Source organism: Pleurodeles waltl, chromosome 5 (assembly GCF_031143425.1).
Source record: "Pleurodeles waltl isolate 20211129_DDA chromosome 5, aPleWal1.hap1.20221129, whole genome shotgun sequence".
In the NCBI taxonomy this organism is placed as follows: Eukaryota; Metazoa; Chordata; class Amphibia; order Caudata; family Salamandridae; genus Pleurodeles; species Pleurodeles waltl.
Genome location: NC_090444.1, coordinates 806,740,151 through 806,765,248, shown reverse-complemented (window position 1 = coordinate 806,765,248; position 25,098 = coordinate 806,740,151). Strand labels below are relative to the sequence as shown.

The window sequence follows — 25,098 nt, the reverse complement described above, 5'->3', positions numbered from 1 at the left end:
GTAGCACAATGTCTTTGAGAACTTCCCTGGTGGATTCCATAAACACTCCAAATTGTGACTCATTTGTGTCTGTTGGGGGACATGTTACTGTGCAGTTTTCTAATTCTGAAGTAAGGTTTCTTCTGTCATTTCTTCTGATTATTTTGTGTATTGAGAGGGTTTTATCTCCGATCTTGGCTCTACTGGACAGATCAGTTACTAACTATGACTATGTGTTGGATAGTCTGTCCCCAGTTTTATTGGAGGTGCAGCACCTTACCTCTTTTGTCGAAGCTCGAGGAAGGAAGATGCAGGTATACAGCAAGGCCTCCAAAATTAAAACTATGCAGAAAAGTGTGGTCAAAGAAACTTGAATTCAGGTGGGTGACCCTGGTGGCTCTGGAGTGTTAACATTTGTGCAAATTGATCAATCTGATGGTGAAGTTGAGGCCATGCACATGACCTGCTGTACATTTGTCTGAGGCGTGGTGTCAAGATGTTTAAAGTTTTAATGTAATTGAATCGAAAAATCCTCAAGTCATTTTTTCAATTTTTATGATAAGGGGCCCCTCCCCCATTTCTTCATCTGGAATTGCCCTTTCCTCAGATGCTTGTGTCTGTGTTGAGTCGTTGTGGGATCCTACAAATAGTGCCTCCCCTGTAAAGGGGACCTTCAAGGGTAATTCCAGGGTAAAATGCCAAAAGGCAAAAAAGGGAAGAACTCAGCGTATTATGAAAAGTAAGTCAAAAAAACTTTAGCTTCCAAATGTTGTGGAAGAGTCAGTGTCTACTATTCTGCATTGTATAGTTGGATAACCAAAGAGTGTTTCTCTACCCCTCTGTCGGGAGCATGATTTGCCCAGAAAGAAATAGTATGCACCCCTTTTCATTCATATCAGAAGTCAAATTTAAATAGCCATTGGCAGGAGAAGGGGCTTGTCTTAGATACAGTGGTGAATGCTTATACAAATGAAGGTGCCTCCAAAGCGGATCATGAGAAAAAGGATAATTGGTGTGGGATTGCAAATGTGAAAATGCTGAGCATTGTAGAGGGTGGGAGTGCAGCTCTACAAAAGTGTGGGAGGGTTCCTCAGGGGTTACTTTCAGTTGCCCACTGTGGGGAACCTTTCCCCCTTGTTGCTCCTAGGATAGTTGGAACTTTTTATAGTGAGGCTCCCTCCTTTTCCCCTTCAGTACAGCTTGTTTGTTCGGGGACTGGATCAAGACATAATTGTAAATATACGCGAGGTCATGATTCTGGTAATATCTTTAGTTTTTTTTTTTTATACTTTGAATTGTGTATCCCTGTTTGACAGAGTCAAGTCCTTTGAACAGAAGCTTCATTTTGCAGCTTTTATGGGAAACTGAGGCATTAAGGCGGTCATTCTGACCGCGGCGGTCACCGCCCGCCAAGCGGTTCCCGCCGAAAGACCGCTCCGCGGTCAAAAGACCGCAGCGGCCATTCTGCCTTTCCCGCTGGGCCGGCGGGCGACCGCCAGAAGACCGCCGGCCGGCCCAGCGGGAAAGCCCCTTCAACAATGAAGCCGGCTCGGAATGGAGCCGGCGGAGTTGCAGGGGCCCCACGGCACCCGTTCCCGCCATCCTGGTTCTGGCGGTGGACACTGCCAGAAACAGGCTGGCGGGAAGGCGGTCGGAATCCCCATGGTGGTGCTGCAAGCAGCGCCGCCATGGCGGATACCCTGGGCCAGCGGGAAACCGGCGGGAAACCGCCGGCTCCCCTTTTCTGACCGCGGTTTTACCGCAGCGGTCAGAATCGCCCAGGAAGCACCGCCAGCCTGTTGGCGGTGCTTCTGCCGCCCTCCGCCGTCAGAATGACCCCCTAAGTTTGATAACTAGCAGAGACACTGACCGTGTGCACTTGGACCCCCTAGCTTCTTAGCCAAGCTCTAGGGTTACATTGAGCTCCAGGATAGTCATGATGTTGATCTTGGGTAAAGTAGATCATTTTCGGAAAAGAGGTATTGATGTTTTACCATTAAAAATTATTCTTGACCCTAAGATAAAAAGGCCACTCCTGGATCCTATGAAGGTCATTTAGGAGCAAGACTATGATAGGGAGGATGGAAGGCTGAGGGACATTGCAATTTCTACTGATAGGGATCCCGGGTGAGGAGTAATAAATATTGTGGGGTATGAGGACTCACATGCTAGAGAGATTGGGATGGGAGATAAGTCAGCTTCCTGGGACTGGGTAGCGGGAGTGTTGAATGCTGAAAAACCCAACACAAAACTCCCTGTGTTGCAGAGGTAGCCATTTGGGTAAAATGCTTTTCTTGGCATATGATGTGTTTGGGACAAACTAATTCAAAATTCAATTTTATAACATGTCTCAGCCTGCTAATTATTTGCTTACAGGAAACTTGGAGATGCAATGATTTCAGATGTGAGTACTATTTTGTTTACTCTTGCGCAGTGTTGGACTTTTGCTTATGCAGGGTCATCCCGAGTCTTTTTGCCTCCTGCCTCCTATTTTTTTCTGACCTGTTGCTGTTGGTTTTTCAACTCTGAGCACTTTACCACTGCTAACCAGTGCTAAAGTGCATATGCTATCCGTGTAAATTGTATGTAATTGGTTTATCCATGATTGGCATATTTGATTTACTAGTAAGTCCCTAGTAAGGTGCACTAGAGGTGCCAGGGCCTGTAAATCAAATGCTACTAGTGGGCCTGCAGCACTGGTTGTGCCACCCACATAAGTAGCTCTGTAATCATGTCCCAGACCTGCCACTGCAGTGTCTGTGTGTGTATTTTTACACTGTAAATTCGATTTGGCAAGTGTACCCACTTGCCAGGCCTAAACCTTCCCTTTTCTTACATGTCAGGCACCCCTAAGGTAGGCCCTAGGTAGCCCCAAGGGCAGGGTGCAGTGTATTGATAAGGTAGGACATATAGTAATGTGGTTTATATGTCGTGACAGTGAAATACTGCCAACTTCGTTTTTCACTGTTGCAAGGCCTGTCTCTCTCATAGGATAATATGGGGGCTACCTTTAAATATGATTAAAGTGTAGATTCCCCTAGAGAGTAGATGGACATGTGGAGTTTGGGGTCCCTGAACTCACAATTAAAAAATACATCTTTTAGTAAAGTTGATTTTAAGATTGTGCGTTTTAAAATGCCACTTTTAGAAAGTGAGCATTTTCTTGCTTAAACCATTCTGTGACTCTGCCTTGTTTGTTGATTCCCTGTCTGGGTCAGTTTGACAGTTGGGTTGTTTTTCACCTCGCACTAGACAGTGACACAAAGGGGGCTGGGGTGTAACCTGCATTTCTTGATTAGCCATCTCTGCTAGGAGGGAGGGGTGGAGTGGTCACTCTCATCTGAAAGGACTGTGCCTGCCTCCGACAATGCCGGCTCCAACCCCCTGGTGTGTGTCTGAGGCCTTGCCTGCGCAAGGCAGGATTTCACAAGTAGGTGTGAGTCCCCTTTGAAGAAAGGTGACTTCAAAGACTAAAATGGGTATAAGAAGGGCACCCAAATATACAGACTTTAGAAACACTTCTGGAACCAAGAGGAACCTCTACCAGGAGAAGAGCTGATAGCTGAGGAAGAAGTGCTGCCCTGCCTGTGACTGTGCTTTGTGGAGCTTTCCTGCAGTGCTGCTTCTGCCAGAGTAAGAGGGCAAAGACTGGACTTTGTGTGCCTTCCATCTTGTGAAGAAATCTCCAAGGGCTTGAGTTAGAGCTTGCCTCCTGTTGTTTGAAGTCCCAGGGACAGCAAAGACTTCTCTCTGCCAGCACCTGGAGTCTCTGGAGAGACTCCTGCCCCGACAAGTGGTGCCCTATCCAGTCCCTGGGCCCTTGAAAGGAAAGCTGGTGGAATCCAAGGAAATCGACTTCGGACCGCCGCCGCTGCTGAATCCGGTAACGCCGCCTGTACCTGACGCCGTGACCTTCGCTGGAACGTGACGCTTTTCGCAGGCCCAACGCCGCAGCAGCCCCGCTGAAGTCTGCGACTTTGTGGAAGTCGCCGCACCACGTCGTGACCGACGCCGCTCGAAGCGCGCGGATTCAACGTTTCGCACAGACGCCGCGATCCCCGACTTCGCGCATCGGCTTGTTTTCACTCTTCACCAAAGGTACTGTACTTGGGGGTCTACACGACTCCGTGTCCGGCGCCGCTGGTGTCGGTTTGCGGTTTGTTGGGAACGACTCCGTCACGACGCCGTGTTAACATCTCATTGAAGCATTTTTGTTTCTAAGCGCTATTTTTGAGTTTAATCTTTAAAAATTCATAACTTGACTTGTGTATGTCGGATTTTAGTAGTTTTGGTCTTGTTTTGTTTAGATAAATATTTCCTATTGTTCTAAACTGGTGTTGTGTAATTTTGTAGTGATTTAATTGAGTTACTGTGTGTGTTGGTACAAATACTTTACACCTAGCGCTCTGAAGTTAAGCCTACTGCTCTGCCAAGCTACCAAGGGGGTAAGCAGGGGTTAGCTGAGGGTGATTCTCTTTTACCCTGACTAGAGTGAGGGTCCTTGCTTGAACAGGGGGTAACCTGACTGTCAACCAAAGACCCCATTTCTAACACGCAGCAAGACCATCAGTAAAAGGCCACGCTACTGGAGATATTGATATTATACTGAGAAGCAGCATAAATTTGAATCCCAAAGTGTTTGTCCATCCCTCTAAAATGTGTCTTTGTTTGAAGGTTGCACGGTCTAAATTGACAGGTGGACTCCATTTAGCCTTTCTACTGTTAAATGGGTATATACATGCCAGGAGGTCACATGATGCCTTAGTTAATTATGTGTTTTCTTTCATACTGAATATCAGTGTTGCTGAAGATTTTTTCTGATCATTGTTGCAAGGAATTAAGGAATTTTATTGCTAAAATCTCAAAGTCTGCTTGTGTGGCCTACACAAATAAGGAATTGGAAGAAGTTTGGTGCATCCCTGAGGCTATTTTCCTGGAAAAATTCCATGAATTAGGAGGGATGTATGCTTTCTAGAGAGTATGTGATCCAACAGGTTGGTGACTTTAAATGGCAGATTCCCTTAGGATTCTGCATCTTCTTTCATTTTTATTCTTCTAGAGGGCACTCTTTAATTGATTATTTGGTGGTATCCATTCAAATGTCTGGAGCCTGTACCCATTTGAAGTATTGAGGACGGTCCAAAGTGGTCATGGTATTCTTTCAGTGGTCTTGGACTTAGAGTTCAAGACATTTGATTCCTGGAATCTAATGAGGTGTACTGTAACTCTAAATAAAACGAATGGGCGTACCTTCAAGTCTAGCAATAATGTGCTTAAGGTGGTGTCTTGTTTAAAAACAGCAAGTTTGGGTTTGTCTGACTCCTCACCAGATAATTTAATCCTCTGGTTTGAAGTGCCAAGTACCAAGGCAAAGGGAAATTAATTGGATGAACTGTGTAAGAACTAGAATAAAGATGTCTGAGCATATGAAGAAGGAAGACCAAAAGTGGATTAATTTGAGTTAAGCTGCCTATTCTTGTAATTCTCGCAGATATTGGAATTTAATAGCCCAAATCTGTAATTCTAGGGTTACGTCTGAGTCTGCTCACATATCTGATGAAGAGTGGACTCAGTATGTTTCACTATTATATGCTGGTAATTCTACTCGTAATGTTCAGCTATGGTGGAACGTTGAGGCTGACTCTTTGAATACATTCGGTCCAACCTCCTGAAAGGAGATAGAGGATATGATTAATGGTGCAAGGTCATCAGGGGCAATTGGCCCACTTGAGCTTCCGATATCTCTTATGAAGCAAGAAACATCTGCTTACACTCTATTTTTGTGCTGTCTTTCAATATTGTAATGGGACTCGGGTCCTTCCGTCCTCTTGGCAGGGAAGTATTGTAGTTCCATTACATAAAAAACGGTCCCAAATCCTCCCTGCCAGTTATAGACAGGATGCCCTGTTGGATGCACTTGGGAAACTGTTTGCTAGAAGAATCATACTTCATCTTCAGGAATGGGTCTTTGGTAACAACTTTATTCCTGCTGAGGCTGGTTTTCACAAGAACTGGGCTACCCTAGATAACATCACGGTTCTTCAAACATTGATTGAAAAATATCCGGTGGAGAAGGGTATGCCTATATATTTTGCCTTTAACGGTTTCTCCACAGCAATCAATAGGATTGACCGTGGGATGGTGTGGAAGTAATTGTCTGCGTTGGTGATTCTGTCCCATCTCTTTAGGTTAATTATTGCGCTGTATTCTTCCACCTGAACTCATTTCCTGATGGGAGGGAATCAGAGTTTTTCTAGTAAAGAAGGAGTTGGAGAAGCGAAAGGGGATCCGCCTAAATTGGGATTAATGAGTATCAGTTGTTTACTTTATGCTGACGACTTTGTTATTGGATTTAACTCCAATAGGACTGCAGAGGCATCTTGCAGCATTAGGAATCTTTGCTGATGAATGTTTTTTTTAAATAAATATTACTAAGAATAAAGTTATGGTATTTAGGTCGTGTGTGTGCAAGGTTAGGAACGTACCTTCTTGTTTTTTGGGGAAATGATAGGAAGTGGTGAAATGTAATCCATGCCTTGGCAGAACTTTCTCTAGTGATTGTTTAAGTAGTGATCATATTAGCAAGTGTAGCAGTAGGGCATTGTCCCAGGCCTCAGCTATGTGTTGACTGTATAAGTGTTGTGTGCAAAGGCACTTTGCCCATGTTCTTGCAGTCTATTAGATCAAAATACAGCCCTCTTTGAGTTATGCCTAAGGAAGTAATGGAGGAGCAGATTTGGTACTTCATTGAGAGGGTGGAAGGGCATATTTGGTGCCAAATTTGAATAATCTGGCTGCTCCTCCTGCCCTTCAGCTTCAGTTTAGCCTCCTCTCTGCAACTGTGTTTGTTATGGCAGATGTTTTGAGGTGAGGAATAGTTTACTGAATAGTGAGCCGAGTTCCATTCCTGCAGCTTTGAAACATGAAATATTTTATAATCTAAAGGAAAAAAGTGCTCCTTATTCAAATTACTTGAAAGCTCTGGATATGTTTGACATTGGCCGGAAGGAAACTTCACCTTTGCCTAAATGCCTGTTAAAAGATCTGACTAAAAAATCTATGTATGCTGTGAATCAAAAAAGGGATGTTTTTGCTTTGTGTGCAACATGCACTGAACAATACAGTTGTGGAGAGTAGTAGTCATAAAACACCCAAATCGTATGTGGTATGGAACCTTCCTCATGGTGTTCGTACAACAATTCTATTTTTGAGGTTGAATTTCCCTTCACTTTAAGTTGTCATGGTGCTTGGGAGGGCAAACACAGGGAGGAGAGGTTTTGTGATCTTTGCCTGAGTTATGTCCAAGATTGAAAACATCTGATATTGTGTGTCCCTCTCTTTATACATAATATCATCAATTGTTAAGAGCAATATCCTTAAAGCATAGTGTAACTTTGGTAGCGGAAGTGTGCCAATGCTTATTTGCCCCTCGCTGTGAAACAGATTGTACAAATATTTTCACATTTTTTAGATATTTTTTTAATGTGTTTATATTATTGCTTTTTTGACTTAGTTTCTTATGCTATGTATCAAGTTAGGTAATGTAAGTCATGATAGAAGAAGTGTATTAGTATTTTATCACAATGTTAAATGAACTTTACTGTCAAGTTTAGCTATGTTTAGGATGCATGTTTTTTCTGTTGCTAAGAGTTGCACTGGTCGTTGATCCAAACCGGAGCACTTGCACTTTATTTGTATTTTATCTGTATTTGGGGTCTTTTTATTGTATGGTACGTAGTAGGGAGTATATCCCTTTTCAGCATTTAACAAGCTGGGTTAATATTTTTTGTTGTCTTATATAATTTATTTGTATTTATGTGGTCCCCTTCGGGGTGCCAAAACATAATAACAAATTACTTGATACTGGATTATTTTCCTTCAAAGTTTTGGTACTTCCATTTTAATTAACTGGTGATTTTTATATACAGAAGTGTTATCCCCTAAAGATGACATTATCTTCGGAAACAAGTTTTTAGCCAAACCAATACCCTGCTATAGATTACAAATGAAGAAGCTATAGGCAACACCTCAGGTTACAGTGATATTGATTTTATGATACATCTGCGCACCAATGAAACATCAATATAAAGGATTATTTTAAATTCTATTTATTACAGTTTAAAATTATAACGGGAACAATGAAGTAACAACACATGACCATAACCAGTGGAATCCGGCCATTACATTTTAGAAACAGCTAGCTAATATATTAATAGCGACGCACGGTTGCTGCAGAAACACAGCTGCTTGGAAGTATTGTACAGGGAGCTCCCTTAGCATGCTACTTATGTGATTGAGGTTTATATACATTTTGCTGTCTAGCCTCTTCTACAAACTCTAAACTAGTGTTACTTCGCATTAGAAAAAGTGTGGAGTAAAGTCTAGTTTAGTAGGTTTCAGTTTGACCTAGAGCCTACTACAACTCTGCCCAGGTGAATTTAGACATCCCATCATTGTCCATATGCACTAGTTTACTACCTTTACTTATCTTTAACAGTTCTTCAGCTCCTCATTTGTCAAGATTAGGCAACCACTTTCTAAAGGCGTACCTTCCTTCTTTGTATTCTGTGGTAAAGCTTTTTTTTCTCCAGTTCCAATGTTGGGTGAATAAATTTGTATCGCTATAAATGCCAAACTTCTAAGAAGTTGAGAGGGCTACATTTGTCAGGCGAGATGCCCACACATAACTTTTCCAACACATTAAGACGCCGCCTTAATTCTTCATATTCATCATCCACTTTTTTAACTACATGACTTAGTAAATTTCACAATATCAGCCTCTCATATAAATTCTCTACATATGTACTCCATGAAAATCTGTTCAACACACTTTTTGAAATGCACTCATATCCTGTTATCTATCTATCTATCTATCTATCTATCTATCTATCTATCTATCTATCTATCTATCTATCTATCTATCTATCTATCTATCTATCTACCTATCTATCTATCTATCTATCTATCTATCTATCTAACTATCTATCTATCTGTCTATCAACCTTCTATCTGGTCCTCCACATGGTGGCCAGACTCTCTTGGTCCTCATAAGCCTAGGTTTAGGAACCTAGGAATTTGGTTTGATGAGACGCTCACTTTTGACAACCAAATCACAGCTCTGGCAGGGAAATGTTTCAGGATTCTAAAGCTCCTAAAACAAATCTTCTATTTCCTTCCAGAAAATTCCTAAAAACATTAGTCCATGCATTGGTTACTTCCAGGCTATACTACTGTAACATCCTGTGCTTAGGGATCTAACAAACCCGGCCAACTTCAGCATGTGCAGAACTCTGCAGCCTGCCTTCTGTTGAACTTTCCCAGACAGGGCCACGTGGGGACTGCTCTTCAAGCGGCCCTGCTTGCCTCTGAAGAAGAGACTGGCCTCCAAAGTCCTGTGCTGTTGTCAAAAGGCTTTCACCAATAAGGGTCCTCATTGTCTGCATCACTTTACCATCCCGCATGAGCCTCAAATCCTCTGGGGCTACGCTGGTATGTATGCTCACAGTAAAAAGAGTACACTTCGGGGGCAGATTCTTTAGCTACTTAGCATTACAATTGTGGAACTCTTTGTGACTTTTAGTATGGCAGGGTGCAACAGAATCACTCTTCTGTAAAAAACGTAATTCATTTCGGGCTCATTCTACATTTTACTTACTGTGTACAAGGTCTCCAGTAGCTGAACTTTTAGCTCTGGGACACTTCTTTTGAAATATCTACAAATATCTACATGCTACATAATTTGCACTATTGTTGTACTATCTATCTGTCTATCTATCTATCTATCTATCTATCTATCTATCTATCTATCTATCTATCTATCTATCTATCTATCTGTTTCATGCATATGTGTTCACTTATGCATATATTTGTTGAGATACACATGTTGGTCCAATACTATTTGGATCTTTCCTTTGTGTAATAAAGTCCAATAAATATATGCATCTTCCCCGCCCTTCTTCAGGCCCAATAGACATACCGAATGTGGCCACTGTTATATTCTATATGTTTGCACTTTCAGATTACTAGTAGCACTCACCCAACACTATTGCATTACTGCACAAGTCTAAAACACATGAAGTCTGTTTTATCATGCTGGTATTTCAGGCATCACTATGGTCATTGACTTTAAAATTCGTGGTATTACTGTGGTCATGTATGCTCTGGACGTATAACTATATTGTACTCATTCTGGTATTCCTCAAAAGTGTACCCATGTAGATTTTTTCCCCAAGTGATTGAAGCAATTCTTAGGGTTGTCCACTCAATTCAAGCTAATAAGGCCTGTATAGGTTGGTAATAGCCTTAGTGCAGTATCCCATTTCTGATACTGCATGTAGATGCTTACTGTTTTTCAAGTTGCCATGAGACCACGTCCCATGTGTCTTTGAAAGCCCTAGCAACCATTCCATACTGATGTTGTAATTGGAAATCTAAGTGTGTGCAATTTTGGAGCAACGGATAGACCTCAGTCAGTATTATACCGTACACTGACACGTCTTTAGATACTGTAACCATTGAAAGTATGCTACCAGTCGCAAGGTGCATTGGCACAGTAGAGAGAATCCAGTTGAAACTTTCTCTTGCTATCAACTAGCAGCTTTTGACTACTTCCACAATCTGGTAATAGCTGAGGTACCAGAGTTACTGTACAGCAATGCCTCACCCATAGAGAGATGGAGAGGAGTTTATTCTCCAGGTTCTTGGAATCCGCTATCCACCAGGCTGCAAAAATGAAGTTGCAAAGCTAAATAATACAGCTTCGTATCAGGAAGTCACAGCAGACCCCTATCATGAAATAATTTAAGAGTGACTATGGCCACTGCATCACTGCCATTCCCACAGACCACCCTTGTAATAATTGTATCTGCTTCTTTGTTGAAACAGGCAAGCCATCAAGGTGCACCATGATGTTCTAGAGTAACATAGAAATCGTGGGGGAATTACTATTACTCCGACATGAGTGGCAGGGTGCCTTCCAAGAAGAACAGCAGCCTCGTTCAGAATTCTGATGATTTTCATGAAGGTGCTAGTGCCCTCAGCATATCATGGCCCAACAGTTCCATTTCACTTCATTAGTCTGTCATCCCTAAATATTTGATTTAGGTTAACTTATCATTTTCTCCCTGTGTTCACTATTATCCCTCATATTGGGGAATGAAAGCAGAGTTTTTGGCAATATTCAAAGAGGATTCAGTCTTTCTGTGGGTATGGTGTGGCCCATGTAGAATCTGAGTTCTGCAATGACTCCTCATCGCTTCACCTATTAGCCATGTTAATAGGCAACCACATTTTTGTCACTTCCCTAGTTTCATTTGTCCGTGCATATCCTCTAACGAAACAGACCCAAGTCATGAAGTGCTTTGTTGTTTTCAATCGCCTTTCATCTGACTCTCGACAGTATAAAATTTAATTTGCAGCGCAATGAATAATTCTACGGAACATATCTCGTAGAGGGTTATCTTATCTTATCTCATCTTGATTTGTAAGTGCACTAATCAACTGAGAGGTTCTAGGTACTGAACACTGGACCTATACGAACTTCCCCTATTGCCAACTTTAAAGTTTCTCATTCCATCCTACAGCCCCTCACCTCCATTTTAGTTCTGTCCAAACTGTTTGCCAATGAAATATTTGAGCATTTCCTTGAATGCAGTATCCCCCAGGACAGCATGCTTTAACCACTTAACCAGAATGATAAATTTGCTGTTACCATTGCTCTCACTGTACCAGCATTTAAAGCGCTATTTAGTACTTGACATTTGATTCAGCATGGAAGGAAGCAGCGAACCCCTTCATCAGTGGAAAGTGGGGAGAGTCAGAGGCTGTCTTGCCAGCAGACACCAACCCATGGCTGTACGTCACATTAGCTGGCAACCACTACATGAACATCACTTGACTGTTGTGTGTAGGCACAGAACCCCAGCTAGGCAAAATTGTATGTTTTGACAGTTCACTTTCACTAGAATTATAAAACCTCAAAATGTCTCTAGGGATCTGCCACAACCGTAGACAATGTAATACTCTACCCAGAGGCAGGAAGATAGGCAAGAAAATACTACGTTTCTTTTTAGAACCAGGTAGAAATAATACTAAACTATTAATCACCTAAATTAAAGAAAAAAAACAAATTCACATTCCAAAAGTATATAAGAATGAAAAAACAAACCTAAAGGAGCAGGTAAGCAAGCATGCATACTGGCACCGATCTCCAAGTGACAAAAGGATCAAGCAAATTGACAAAAACCTTAACAATAGGCCTTGGGTCACTTTCATACTGTTGGGTAGGTCACAACAACTTTACCCTTTCAAGAGAGCAAACATTCCTCCTTAGGGCATACACTTTCCACCTTTGACAATCCTCAGAGATTCAAATTCTGTCCCTCTTCGGAATGTGTACCTCTTAATGGTAATGAGAGGGTATAACCGCCCTTTCTGACGCCAAATCCATATACATGGTGTGCCCAGCAGCACTCTAGCCTTCCACTGCTTTTATGCCACGTCCCAGCTACAGAGTTACCCAGTGGCTAATCCACAGCCCTTCAGCTTCACACCAACTAAAATAGTTCAAAACACAGGTAACAGCAGTGCTTTAATAATTGAGGCTGTGATTTAGTGCAGAACAGGGCGATTAGGTAGACAAAATTTGGTGCCACCAAAGATGCCTGGCACCAGGGTTCACTGTCTCGTACATAGTAATAGAGAGCAACAGGATGGAGAACAAGCATTGACATAGCCAATAGGTCTTGCCTTTGGGAACCTAAAAGTGTTTAACCATGCAGTATATGGGTGCATGGTTAAGTGTTAAACCATGCAGCACAGCAACAAGAGGTCGCTGATCCCTAGCCCTACGTGATGGCACTTCTGCCTTTGGCAGTGTGAAGCACGTACACGGTTGTTGACACAAAAGGATGGGCTTGCAGAAACTGCGGCTGGAGATAAGAAGTCAGATATACAACTCAACAGAAGCTACTTTCGAAAGGGGGAGTCGAAGTGAGGAAGCGCTCATGAGAGTACCCACTGGAGAAAGGGTCACAGCTGGGATTAAAGTCAAAACCGCAACCAGACCGGAGGAGGGGCCATCACATGCCATAACAGTAGGAATCGTGAATGCGTGTGAACGTAGTGTGATGGCCAACAAAAATGTTCCCTTGGTGAAATCGCCAGGGAGGAAGACAAGCACAACAAAGAACGAATGGCAATAGTGGGCGTGGTTAAATCCCACAGACTGAATACAGCATGTTTTGCAGACATCACATGCTCACTTCCTAGGCTTGACTAAAAATGTGTTCCTGACACCAGGATCTGCCCACCAGCTGAGTGAAGGCACTAGGAAAAATTTAAACAGAGGACAGGAACACAGGGCTCTTCCCCTTCGTTTTCTACCCCTTCCCCAAGCAGGGTGGAGCTAATTTTATTATGCTGCTCCATTCAGACTTTCTGTGGCTGCTCACCAGGTGGGAGGTAGCATTTGCATGACCTACAATTTTTCCTAGAAACATTGGGCCAGATTTAAGAGAAAATGATGATGTGCGTCACAGTGTCAAATTTGGCAGCGTTGCGCGCCATCATTTTCAAAATACAGGGATGTGCTTTATGTACAATAATTTCCCCGTGCACCAGCGCTTAATTTGCAGCCACATGCCAATGCAACCATCCTTGCACCATAGTGAAAGGATGGCTGTGTTGATGGGGAGATCGTTTTGTGCAGGAAGGGACACTTTCCTCCAAAAAAAATAATATTCAATGGTGATTTGCTCTTTCTATGTGTGCTGCAAAATGCAGCACACATTAAAAGAGCAAAAAACAAGGAGAAATTAAAGCATTTCTCCTCGTTGTGCCACTCTAACACCACCTCTGGGGTGGCGTTAGATTTTGGCACTGCCTCAGGTTTATGAACACGCGTAAATCTGGGGCAGTGTCAAACAGCCCACAGCAGCACCCATTGCACTTCCCCTCCATGCAAAGTGCTGCATGCGAAGGGGCTGTATTTACAAAGTGGTGTTAAGCTACTAAAAGTGCCTTAACGCCACCTTGTAAATACGGTGCAGTGCATAGCACCACCGGAGCGTCACTAAAAGCTCTTGTGGCGCTAGGGGTTCTTAAATATGCCCCATTTTTTAAAATTGGGTGTAGGAAGGCTTTCAGCCAAAAATTACAAATGAGAGTATGTTAGAGACACATTAACTGGCTAACCAGAGAAAGACACAGAGGGCCTCATTTAGTTTTTGTCATTTTTCAAACTCTAAATAAGGCTTTGAATCGCCTAGACTGACTGATTAAAGAGACAGAAATATGACAAACATGTACAAATGATTGATAGTTATGTGGGTGAAGTTGTAAAGTCTTTTGGTAGGCAACTATGTGTAGTTACTTCAAATGGTTTGTTAGCGTTGCTATTTGTAAACCTTACAAATGTAAACAAGCATTTGCAAAGCCAGTAAGTATAGCCCTACGAAGCTGGTGGGATGCTGAAATTATTGATCTTTTTATTGCATGCCTACGCCACACAAAAACATTTTGTGAAACAAAAACATGTTGCCACCAAAGCGTGATGACCATATGCTTTTGTTAAAAAATATAAAGTTTAAATAAAATTTAAAATCTTGAATACATTTCAATTAAAAAATGCAGGGATGCCTAGCGGACATGTCAATGAGAACAGGTAAAGGAATTTTGTTTTTGTTTTTATGCTTATCACAAAGAAATGTGATACTTTTTCATTATGTGAGGCTGGTGAGACAGCTAAAAGTGGCTCTTGCCAAGACAAAAACACTGAAAAAAGAGGGGTTTTGCACTGCACCTTTAAATTTCCCTCTGTCGCCCAGTATCGATAGTGGCATCTGTTTTCCTTTTCTTTGTGAAGTTGCACATCTTCTTAGTTTTTCTTTTCACAAGGAGCACATCCACACACAAAGTAGTTCCCTTAGTTGCCAGTGTTTTGGTTTTGCTTTATTATTGCTTTAGTATTGTCTTTGTGTTTAGATCATGCTGTGATAGCAGTGCACTTTTTACCAGCTTTTCATGCTGCTTTTTTTGTGCTCCCAGGGCACATTCCAGCTTTATCAGTTCCTGTCTTTTGCTAATGCTGTTGTAAATTCCTTTCGGAATGGTCCTAGGTTATCTGACTGCTGCTATTTCACAACATACCAGATCATGTCTATTTGAATCTGTTCTTTATGGGGCATCCATTTTTTAGTATGCACGCAATGAAGAGCATTTATAACTGATCTCCTGTATGTCATACTGGTATGTACTTCAATTGCAGAATGCATTGGTTATACCTGTAAAGCAATTTAATCTGTAGGCTCAGCTTGTATGCCTTTCTAGCTTGCTTTCAGTGCTCTTGTATATCATAGCACTTGTATGTTGTGTTGACATTTATCAATTAAAATAAATGACGCAGCCTCAATTACTAATTTAATAGTTTTATATTAGTGATCAAGGCTATGTCATTTATTTCAATTGGTGCACTATATATCCATCTATCTGTCTGCCTCCTGATTTCCCTGTCTATCTGTTTAATGGTTTATTTATCTATACCTTTCTATCTACCTGTCTGTCTATCTACCTGTTTGTGTATCTGCCTATCTATTAATGTATTTCTGTCTATCTCTTTAGCTATCTATCTATCTATCTATCTATCTATCTATCTATCTATCTATCTATCTATCTATCTATCTATCTATCTAGCTATCTAGCTATCTATCTATCAATTAATCTATCTATCTATCTATCTTTCTATCTATTTATCTACCTACCTATCACTATAAAATCTCTCTGGCTATCTATACAGCTCTCTCGGTCTTTGCAAACCATTCTGTTTATCTTTTTGACACACTCAATATTTCAACTTTTCTACTTCCAATAAAGATTTACAAAAACGTTACAAAAAATGCATTAGCAAATGCAATAGGCTGGCAGCCGACTCCAGACCAATTGGTCTTTTTAGGTCTGGTGTAAAGAGATGGCCTTTAATTTTACTAAAATTATGTGTATAACATAGAAGGTATTGGGGGTTTCAGCTAGCCATCATCCATTATTCTGTTGTTGTGTCAATCACATTTTTATTATATACTCAAGTGTGCATCATGGGGCAATGGGTCAGCCTACATCACCATCGGCTGGCTTCTCTGTGAGTTATGTCAGGCTGACCTTTCAGAAGGAACACATCCACACACAAAATACTTCCCTTCAGTACCAGGAACTATTATGGTACAATGTCTTTTTTTTAGACCAAAATTTGCTTTTGCAGTTAGGTAATGTTTTGTTTTAGATTAATGAGAACCCAGTTGCATCCCAAACAGTAAAGTCTTCAAAACCATGACAGAAGAAAACAAGTACTGTCAATCCCAAAGGCTGGCGACCAACTCCAGAACCTTTGGCTTTGCCAATGCTTGTTTTTTCGTTACCAATGTTACTCGGTCTCTTTGTCTATTTGCCTGAGACACTCTCCCTAACTGTGTCCCTATCTTGTAATAATTTTCTCTTAAATTTACGCATAAAACATACATGCACATACATACCAAATACATAAAATAATTCAATTTTCCCATCAACAAAACAGCTACATGTGTAGTTTCTGCAGGTGAAGTTTTTAGAGGTCAGAATATATGACTTAGAGCTTGACAACAGCTAGCATATTTCTACCATTTAAATGTTCACAAATGAATAAATAATGCCTTTAGAACATCCTTAAAATAACTCTAACGTGTCATTCATTCATTATAAAAATAATATGCTTTAAAGTACATCATTTGTGCAGGACATTAACACATGGAACATTCAACCTTTTAATGTTAAACGTTGTAATTAATTTTAAGGCTTTTAATTTATTTGAGGGAGAGTAGACCTACATTGTATCTAGATGGCACATCATGACAGGTAACTGATTGGAAGGTTGCACAAAGAAAAAAAATATTCATGAAACAAGATGGTTGTACGATAACACAAAGAATTGGAGTCACATAACAATTTTTTACAGAACTCTTTTCAGAATATACCGTGCAGTCAAAAAAGAGGGCTGCAAAAGGTTGCCATTGGAGGACGGTTAAGAGTATTGTCAATTTGTAGGTTGCTGAAGCGACCATAGGTAATTTTCTTCTAGGTTTGAATTCACTGAGGAAAAAAGTGAATATGGGTTGGTAGAGGAAAGTATTCTGAATAGAGACTCCGGGTACTTCACAAGTCTTGAGACTTGATGGTGTAGGTTATACCATTGAAAGGGATGTGGCAGGATATCAGTGTTGAGAGGTATGGTGTAGGTTTGATGTATGTACATTTGAAATCAGAACGAGTAGTTTGAACTGTACAATGTTTTGGGCAGGTGGCCACCTATCACTTGATGCAGTTAGTTATGATGGCCATTGATCTGGGAAAGTTGTACAGAATGTTCATGGCACAGAAATAACCTTGGGAAAGGTAGAGAATACTGATTGGGAGAGTCAAGCAGTGTGCTGTTACAGTGTTAAGTTGAGCATATAGAATTTTATAGATGTCTTGACAGTACAGAAGTAGAGATGTTGGCACATTTTATAATTTTTTTGTGGTTTTTCCCTCACTGCAGATAATCCAATCTCGGGTTCTGAGCTAGTGGTATTATGCTGTTCAGAAGGTTTCCAGGGACTGGCGGTTGAGGAAGAGGGGTACCTAAATGAGAGAACAATGTAGATATACGAGTACCGATTTGCAGGGACTTATCCAGTGCTAATCTGAGCCAGTGGTTGCTGGTGGGGGCAAATAGCATTATTTATGGGGACCTACACCTATTTCTCCTCATCAGATATTTCTTCAGAGCAGGAGAAATCACACAAAAAAAGAAAAATGGAGGACGAGAAAAACAGAAAATTTGTCACCAAGGGAGAAAGTAGAAACCTTTAAAAGTGAGTTAACAGGGCAGAGCGTGACTGGCAGCAAATTGAAGAGGCCCGAGGTAGATTCACTACGCACCCTTGGTATTCTGCAAGCTGCACTTATTATTTTACAAAGAAAGCACTAGGCTTATCACCACTGTATATTGCCTTGACTTAATACAATTTAACATCCTCTTGTATGTAAACCTGCATTTTGAGGACATTTACTACTCAGTACTCAATCCACACAAACATCATGGGTGCATGAGTGAAATTTCAAATGTATAGACTTTCCCAATCGTGGCCTCTGTTAGGAAACCTAATTTGTCCTTATAAACGGTATTGCAGAGGTTCTGCATGTAGGGGGTTCAGGATTTGTTGATCTATTTTCCTTCACAACAAAACAATTTTTTTAATGTAAAGATTTTCCTTCGTGGCATACTTTGAAAAAATGGTAGTGTTGTATTCACTTACAATACATTCTGCATTAATTGTACCTGGTTCAAACGAAAACAAGTTTATTAATATTGATAATCGTGGCTGAGGCATTGCAAGTATTTGTGAATAAGATCATGCTTCTCTGCTAGAATCGGCCACCACCTTTTCTTTAAGGTGTCGGACGTATGGAAAAATGTACATGCTTTGTTGAACTTCCACACTCCAAATGTCCTCCTCTGTATCAAAAATCACTCTTATCCTGCCCTTGTGAATTAGTGGAACGTTTTACATATAGACTTAAAGTCACTTACACAAACAAAAAGGTTTTGAGAGGTCTGGCTATTATGCATTGTGCACAGAAGTTCATTAGTTATAGGCACTTTTATATTGCAAAAAAGCTCTCAATATTCCTTTGGTTGTTCCCTCCTATTAGATTATATTCCAACTTTATTCCCACTAAAATAAAGCTGGAGAGTCTTGGGCCAGATGTACTACAACTGGGAATTGCAGAGTACCAAATTGCGATTCTTACCGATTTGCAATTTCGAAATCACAATTTCTAATGCACTTGAGAATTATTTTTAAAATAACGTTTCCTAGAGGGGTTGCAAATCGGAAAACGTCATGAATATTAATGTCCTAGGTCACAATTTGTGACAAACTAGTACTCACAGCAATCACAAGGATGGTGGCTTGCTGAGATCAGCAGACCACCATGTCTGTGATTGCTTTTTAGGTGGCAGCCTACCACATAGCACATCTGTCTAGATTTCTAAAGACATCTAGGGGACTTTCAGAATGTTGACGTAGGAATGCTTTCCATTTGTTGATTACCCTTGGCTTTGTGGTGTGTAACTCACACTTTCTATTTGCTGGCTTTATTTGTTTTAGGCTCTCCAGGTTCAGTTTGTCACATTTGTTGTGCATTCAAAGACTGAGGTTGAATGTCAGGGGCTGTCTTCCAAGGGTGCTTGCTTACATTTCTTTCTCTGACTTCAAAGTGAGAGGATGTATGTGACAATCTTGCTAGTTTCTATGGGAAGGAAGGATTGTTTTCCTTATTTTTTTATGATAGCTCATGTTTAGTTCATGATAACTCATGCTATTCGGACGTTTTCTCCCTTAGGTGTGGGGTACTGCAAGGCTTCTCCCTCAGTCCCACACATTTTAACATTTATATGCGTCCATTAGCTGACATTGTCCAGGATTTTGGGTTGTTGATCATCTCCTTTGCTGACAACACACAACTGGTTGTCTCCCTTACCCCAGGAAAGGATCACAACTCACTCCCCACCTAGAAAAAGTAAAGTGGCCAGCTAGATGGCAAATTGCTGCCTTAAACTGAACAGGGAAAGGACGGATCTGATGATCCTGGGTAACAGATCAGACCCCCAAACATCTCTAGAATGGCCAGTGTTTGCGGAACCCACCAAACCATTCATCCCCCACAAAAAGCTTAGGTTTGTGGCAGGACAACTCCCTCTCTATGATTGCACAGGCAAAAAAATAAAAACTTGCAGCACCTTGCTTTGGCATTCTCAGAACCCTCCTCAAGATCCTAGACCTTCTGCTCACCACGTCCTGAAGAACTGTGGTCCAGACACTGGTTCTCTCCTGTCTGGACTATGGGAACTCCTCTTACATTGGCTCACCTAAATACGTCAACAAAAGACTCAAGGTAGTCATGTATGTGGCTACAAGGACTCTACTGAAAATGCGTTGGCTTTCCTCTACTGGCTCCCCATTGAGGAAAGAATACAATTTAACTCACTATGTATAGCACACAGAGGGACCTACTCTAAAGGGCCCTCCTTGATTAGAGCACTATTGACACTTTATACCCACAGTAGGTCATTAAGATCCTTTAATGCCCATCTCCTGAAGGTGCCTAAAATCAGAAGAACTAAATGGGTTGTAGATCCTTCACACACCGCGTTCCTAAACTATGGAACATTCCTAAACTAGAACTAAGAAACCAACACAATGAGATAATGCTGGAAACAGCTTAAAGCCTGGCTTTACCCTCAATAATCACTCCCCTATTAGGGACCCCTGTAAGTTTAGGTGGCATGCCATGACTCGTCTAGCGCTTGGGATGGTTTTGGGTAGCTATGCACTTCACACAGTATAGCATAGCATAGCACACAACAACTATAAATGAACTGTGTAAGTGTTTCAGAATATATCAGAATTATAAATGCACAAATTAAACATATTTTTGTTACTTCTGAAGAAAGTTGGAAACAAATACTTTAATATGATCAAAACGAATCTTTAAACTAGGTGATTCAATTTCCACACATCTTCAGCTGCGCACTGTATTGTTTTATTAGTAAAACTGTATGTCTTTGCAAATGTAACGGTCATTTCAATTGCAAATGTGTTGTCTGTAATGACAGTGTGCTACCACACCATGAATACTCCACTCTACCCCACTCCACTCTACTCTGCACCACTCCGCACCACTGCACTCTACTCTGCACTACTCCACTATGCATCACTTCAAGCCACTGTGCTCTGCACCACTCCAATCTACACCACAGCACTGTATGCCACTTCACACTATGCCTCTGTATTCGACCCTTTACCACTCTATTCTATACCAAAGCACTCTCTGCCACTCTGCTCTACACCACTGCACTCTTCACCACTGCACTCTACACCACTCCAGTATAGGCTACACCAATCTACTCTGTACAACTCACCTCTACACTACTGTACTCTACACCACTTTGCAACACGCCATGGCACTCTATGCCAATACTCCACTCTACGCCACTCCACTCTACTCTGTACCACTCCACACCACTGCACCCTACTCTGCACCACTCCACTTTACACTACTTTAGGCCACTGCACTCTGCACCACTCCAATCTACACCACTGCATTGTATGCCACTTCACGCTATGCCTCTCTATTCTACCCTGTACCACTCTATTTTATGCCAAAGCACTCTTCACCACTCTACTGTACACCACTGCACTCTGTGTCAATACACTCTACGCCAGTGCAATTTACTCTGTAACACTCAACTCAGTGCACCCGCATTCTACTCCAATCCACTGTATGCCACTCTAATCTTCTCTGCACCACTTTACACTATGCCATTGTACTCTATGCCACGCTACGCATCTGCACTCAACCCTGCAAAACTCCACTCTACGCCACTTGACTCTACTCTGAATCAATCTACTCTGCTCCACTGCACTCTGCACCGCTTTACTCCTCTCTGCACCACTCAACTCTATGTCACTGCACTCTCTTGTACTTCACTCTTAGCCACTGCACTCCACACCAAAGTACTCTACACAACACACTCTATGTCACTGCACTCTATACCACCGCACTCTACTCTACATCACTGTACTCTATGCCACTGCTTTCTACACCACTCTACTCCACCCTATACCACTGCAGTCTGACACTCTACTCTACAATACTGCACTGTCTGCCACTGAACTCTCCACCACTCTCCTCTGCACTAATCCACTCTATGCCACTGCACTCCATGACACTGTACTCTACTCTTCACCACTCTATACTACTCTACTCTTCTCCACTGTGCGCCACTGCACTCTATGCCACTCGACTTTACTCTGCACTCTACACCCCTGCACTCCTTGTCCCTCGACTCTACTCTGTGCACTGCTCTCTGCATCACTCAACTGTATGTCACTCCACTCTACACCATTCTGCTCTACAACACTGCACTCTACACCAATCTACTAGACTCTGCACTACTAAACTCTGTGCCACTGTACTTTGTGCCAATTTGTCCTGAGCCACTCTACTCCGTGGTACTACACTCTGTGCAACTCCACTCTGCTCCACTCCATTCTGCACCACTGCACTCTACTATTCACTACTCTAAACTACGCGACTGCATTGCACGACTCTGTATTGTATGCCGTTGAATTCAAAGCCACTGAACTCAGTGCCACTGCACTCTATACTACGGTACTCTGAACACTCTACGCCAATGCACGCTACACCAGTCCACTCTACTCAATACCACTCAAGTGTATTACACTGTACACAGCTCCACACTATGCCACTCTAATACAAAACACTCTCTGTCACTCCATTCTGCAATACTCTACTCCACTCATTACCATTCCACTCTATGACACTCCACGCCACTTTCCTCTATGTCACTAACTTTTAGCCATGCGAAATCAACATGGCTAAAACACATTGGCAAAGCCAATAGCACTTGCATAGGTGAGACCTACTGGCTTTGCCAATGCTTGTTAATAAAGCAAACTTTTTTTTTAAATGCAGGCCATTATCCTTTTTAAAAAAAAGGAAACTTTGAAATTTCATTTTTAAAGATTAGGAAGTGGTCCATGGGATAGATTATTTTGGGTACCCCTTCCCATTTTTGTATGGGTTACCACCTCCTTCAAGGTGTTGATAACATATTAATGTTTGGCAACCGGAATTCAGCTACAAAACAATAATCCATGCCAATGCGAATTGGTATTTGTAAGGGACGCCCTAAACACGATCTTCTTAAATAACAAATTACAAACCTAAATTGAAATTCCGTAACAAGTTATTGATTCACTCTTTGGCTTTTGTACATCAAAAAAGCATTTTTGCGTCACAAACGACCCCAGTCTGTGAATGGGGCCGTTAGCGACCTAAAAAAAGTATTGTACATGTGACCTTAGTTTGCAAGCTGAAAGAAAAGTGTGCCCTTGCGACTTTCAACCTTTTGAGGAATACGCAATGAGATTTGTGACTGAATTACTAGTAGGGACTCCTAAAAAGCATAAAGCCTGAAGCCATCTGCTGGCTGTATGGTTTTTAGCCTGTAAGAGAGGGACATATTTTAATTTTCAGTGGACGTAAACTCGTAGCAACTGTATATTCCATGCACAACTTCAAGGTGTTTTATAAAGAAGTCTCCATAAAGCTTTCATGAGGCTGTGAAGTTCTGAAGTGTAGAGAGGAAATATATCTTTGCGCGATGAGGCTGCGAAAAGACATGAATAACAGGCTTCCCCTCCCAAGGATCTTTAAGGTTAAATCCTGAATGTCTTATAGTTTAGAGACAGAAGGTGGGCCCTGTGCAGCCATCCATCAAAGTAGGGGAAAGAGCATGAAACGCCATCTGTGAACAAGCTCTGTTGGGTGCCGTTTCCCAACACCGTCTGCTTATTGGAAATAAATTTATAAGACATAAAAGCAAGAAGAAATCTTCAAAGTGTGAGTCATCTTTATAACTGCAGTAAAAGGCAGGCCTTTGATCAACATTCTTACTGCTGAAGTCAGTGCAGTCGCTGTCTCCATACACAAGTGCCCTCCTCCCATCTCCTGCATCTTCAGCAAATTAGAAGAGATGGATAGCGGGTGACTTTTTTTGCGGTGGTGGCGGGGGAGGGGTTATATTGTGTTGGGGGTGTGGCGTGAACTTAGGTTTGAAGCACTTTATCTTGTCTTGTGCAAAGGCAAGCTAATGCTGATTTTTTATGTGTTTCTGTTCTTGCAGATCAAAGTGTCAGTGTCGTCTGGGGGAGACTGCATCCGCACTTACAGGCCCGACATCAAGAAAGGCGGTTACAACACGATTCTCCTGAATGTGAAGACAGCTGTCCCTGACAACCTGCTTTTCTATCTTGGAAGTGCCAAATATGTAAGTTGACTTTTTGCCAAAAGGTTTAGCATTGTGGGAAGGGAGAATCTATTCTATAAGTGGAATAACTATGGGCTATGACAGGTTTTAGCAGAAAAACATTACTGCCTCAGATACATATTACTCTAATACGTTTTGTAACACAAATGCACAAACTGAATGCCCACAAGTATATTGCTCTTTTGCCAAGTTTGAAATTAGGTCGTTACCCTTTGTGTTTAATTCTGGCGCAGCAGCACAGGTATTAAGCTGAAGTATTGTTACAACTTTTGTAAATTATAAATTGAGTTGACTCTGGCTACAACCTGAATGTGCACTTTTTCACATCATGTTGCTTGTCATTTGGTGTATCACTCCGCCTTCTAGGAAGTACTTCCAGTGGAATGTATGAGACCCTATTTCTCATTTGAAAAGTACACAGATTTATTGTGCTATTTGTCACATTCCGTTTTTTAGTTTGTGCATGGCAGCTCACAAGCACTGCTTTTCCGACGTGCTGGTATGTATCAGTACCACTTGTTCGTGAGCTTGCCCTTCACAAATCCTTTGATGACATTGGTAAATGGTTTACCTTTATTCCTCCTTGGGGAAGCTTTGTTTACACCTTGGACATCGCCCTTGTTACATGTCGAATTGCACTTTTGCTGTTAAGTTTGACTGCAAACTAACTTCTTTTTCCTTTTTTGTGTCTCTTCATACTGGTGCTAATGGCGGCCCTAGCACTATGTGAAACTGTTTTACTTTTCATTTTCAATTTATGTGGCAAGAAAAGTTAGGAGTTTACAAGGCTAATAGCTCTAACTCTAGCAAATGCGAGACCCATTGCATTACAAATGCTTGTTCATATTCTATATGCATTCTGTGGAGGAAACAATCATTTTTGTTATTTTTTTGGCAGTATTAGGAACGCCATTAAGGCAGGCTTTGATGTCATGAATGCAAAAACAACAGATGATAGATGGAATGCATAACAAATCAAACTTTCACCTCCAGTCACACATCTGGGTTTAATCCATCAGTTTTTTAACTTGTGATGCCATTCCAGTTTGGACCCAGCCATATGCAAATCAGTCTTGATCATGTTCCCCATGGGAACAGTCCAGCCCAAACTACCAGGCCAGGTCCTTCCTGAACCAGAAACAAGCATCCTCGGACCAGTTTCAAGGTGTCACACCTCATTAGCCAGGGTAGTT

The 25,098-nt window shown here is 41.6% G+C and overlaps 1 protein-coding gene across 7 annotated transcripts in view; it reads left to right on the top strand.

The window, feature by feature from the left end:
• Window positions 1–25,098, top strand: part of LAMA2 (laminin subunit alpha 2) — a 3,379,260-nt gene that overhangs the window by 3,036,894 nt on the left and 317,268 nt on the right. For all 7 annotated transcript variants that reach the window (XM_069234829.1, XM_069234828.1, XM_069234823.1 and 4 more), the window contains one exon: window positions 23,762–23,905. In XM_069234829.1, coding sequence (XP_069090930.1) covers window positions 23,762–23,905 — 144 coding nt within the window. The remainder of the gene's footprint in view (window positions 1–23,761; window positions 23,906–25,098) is intronic.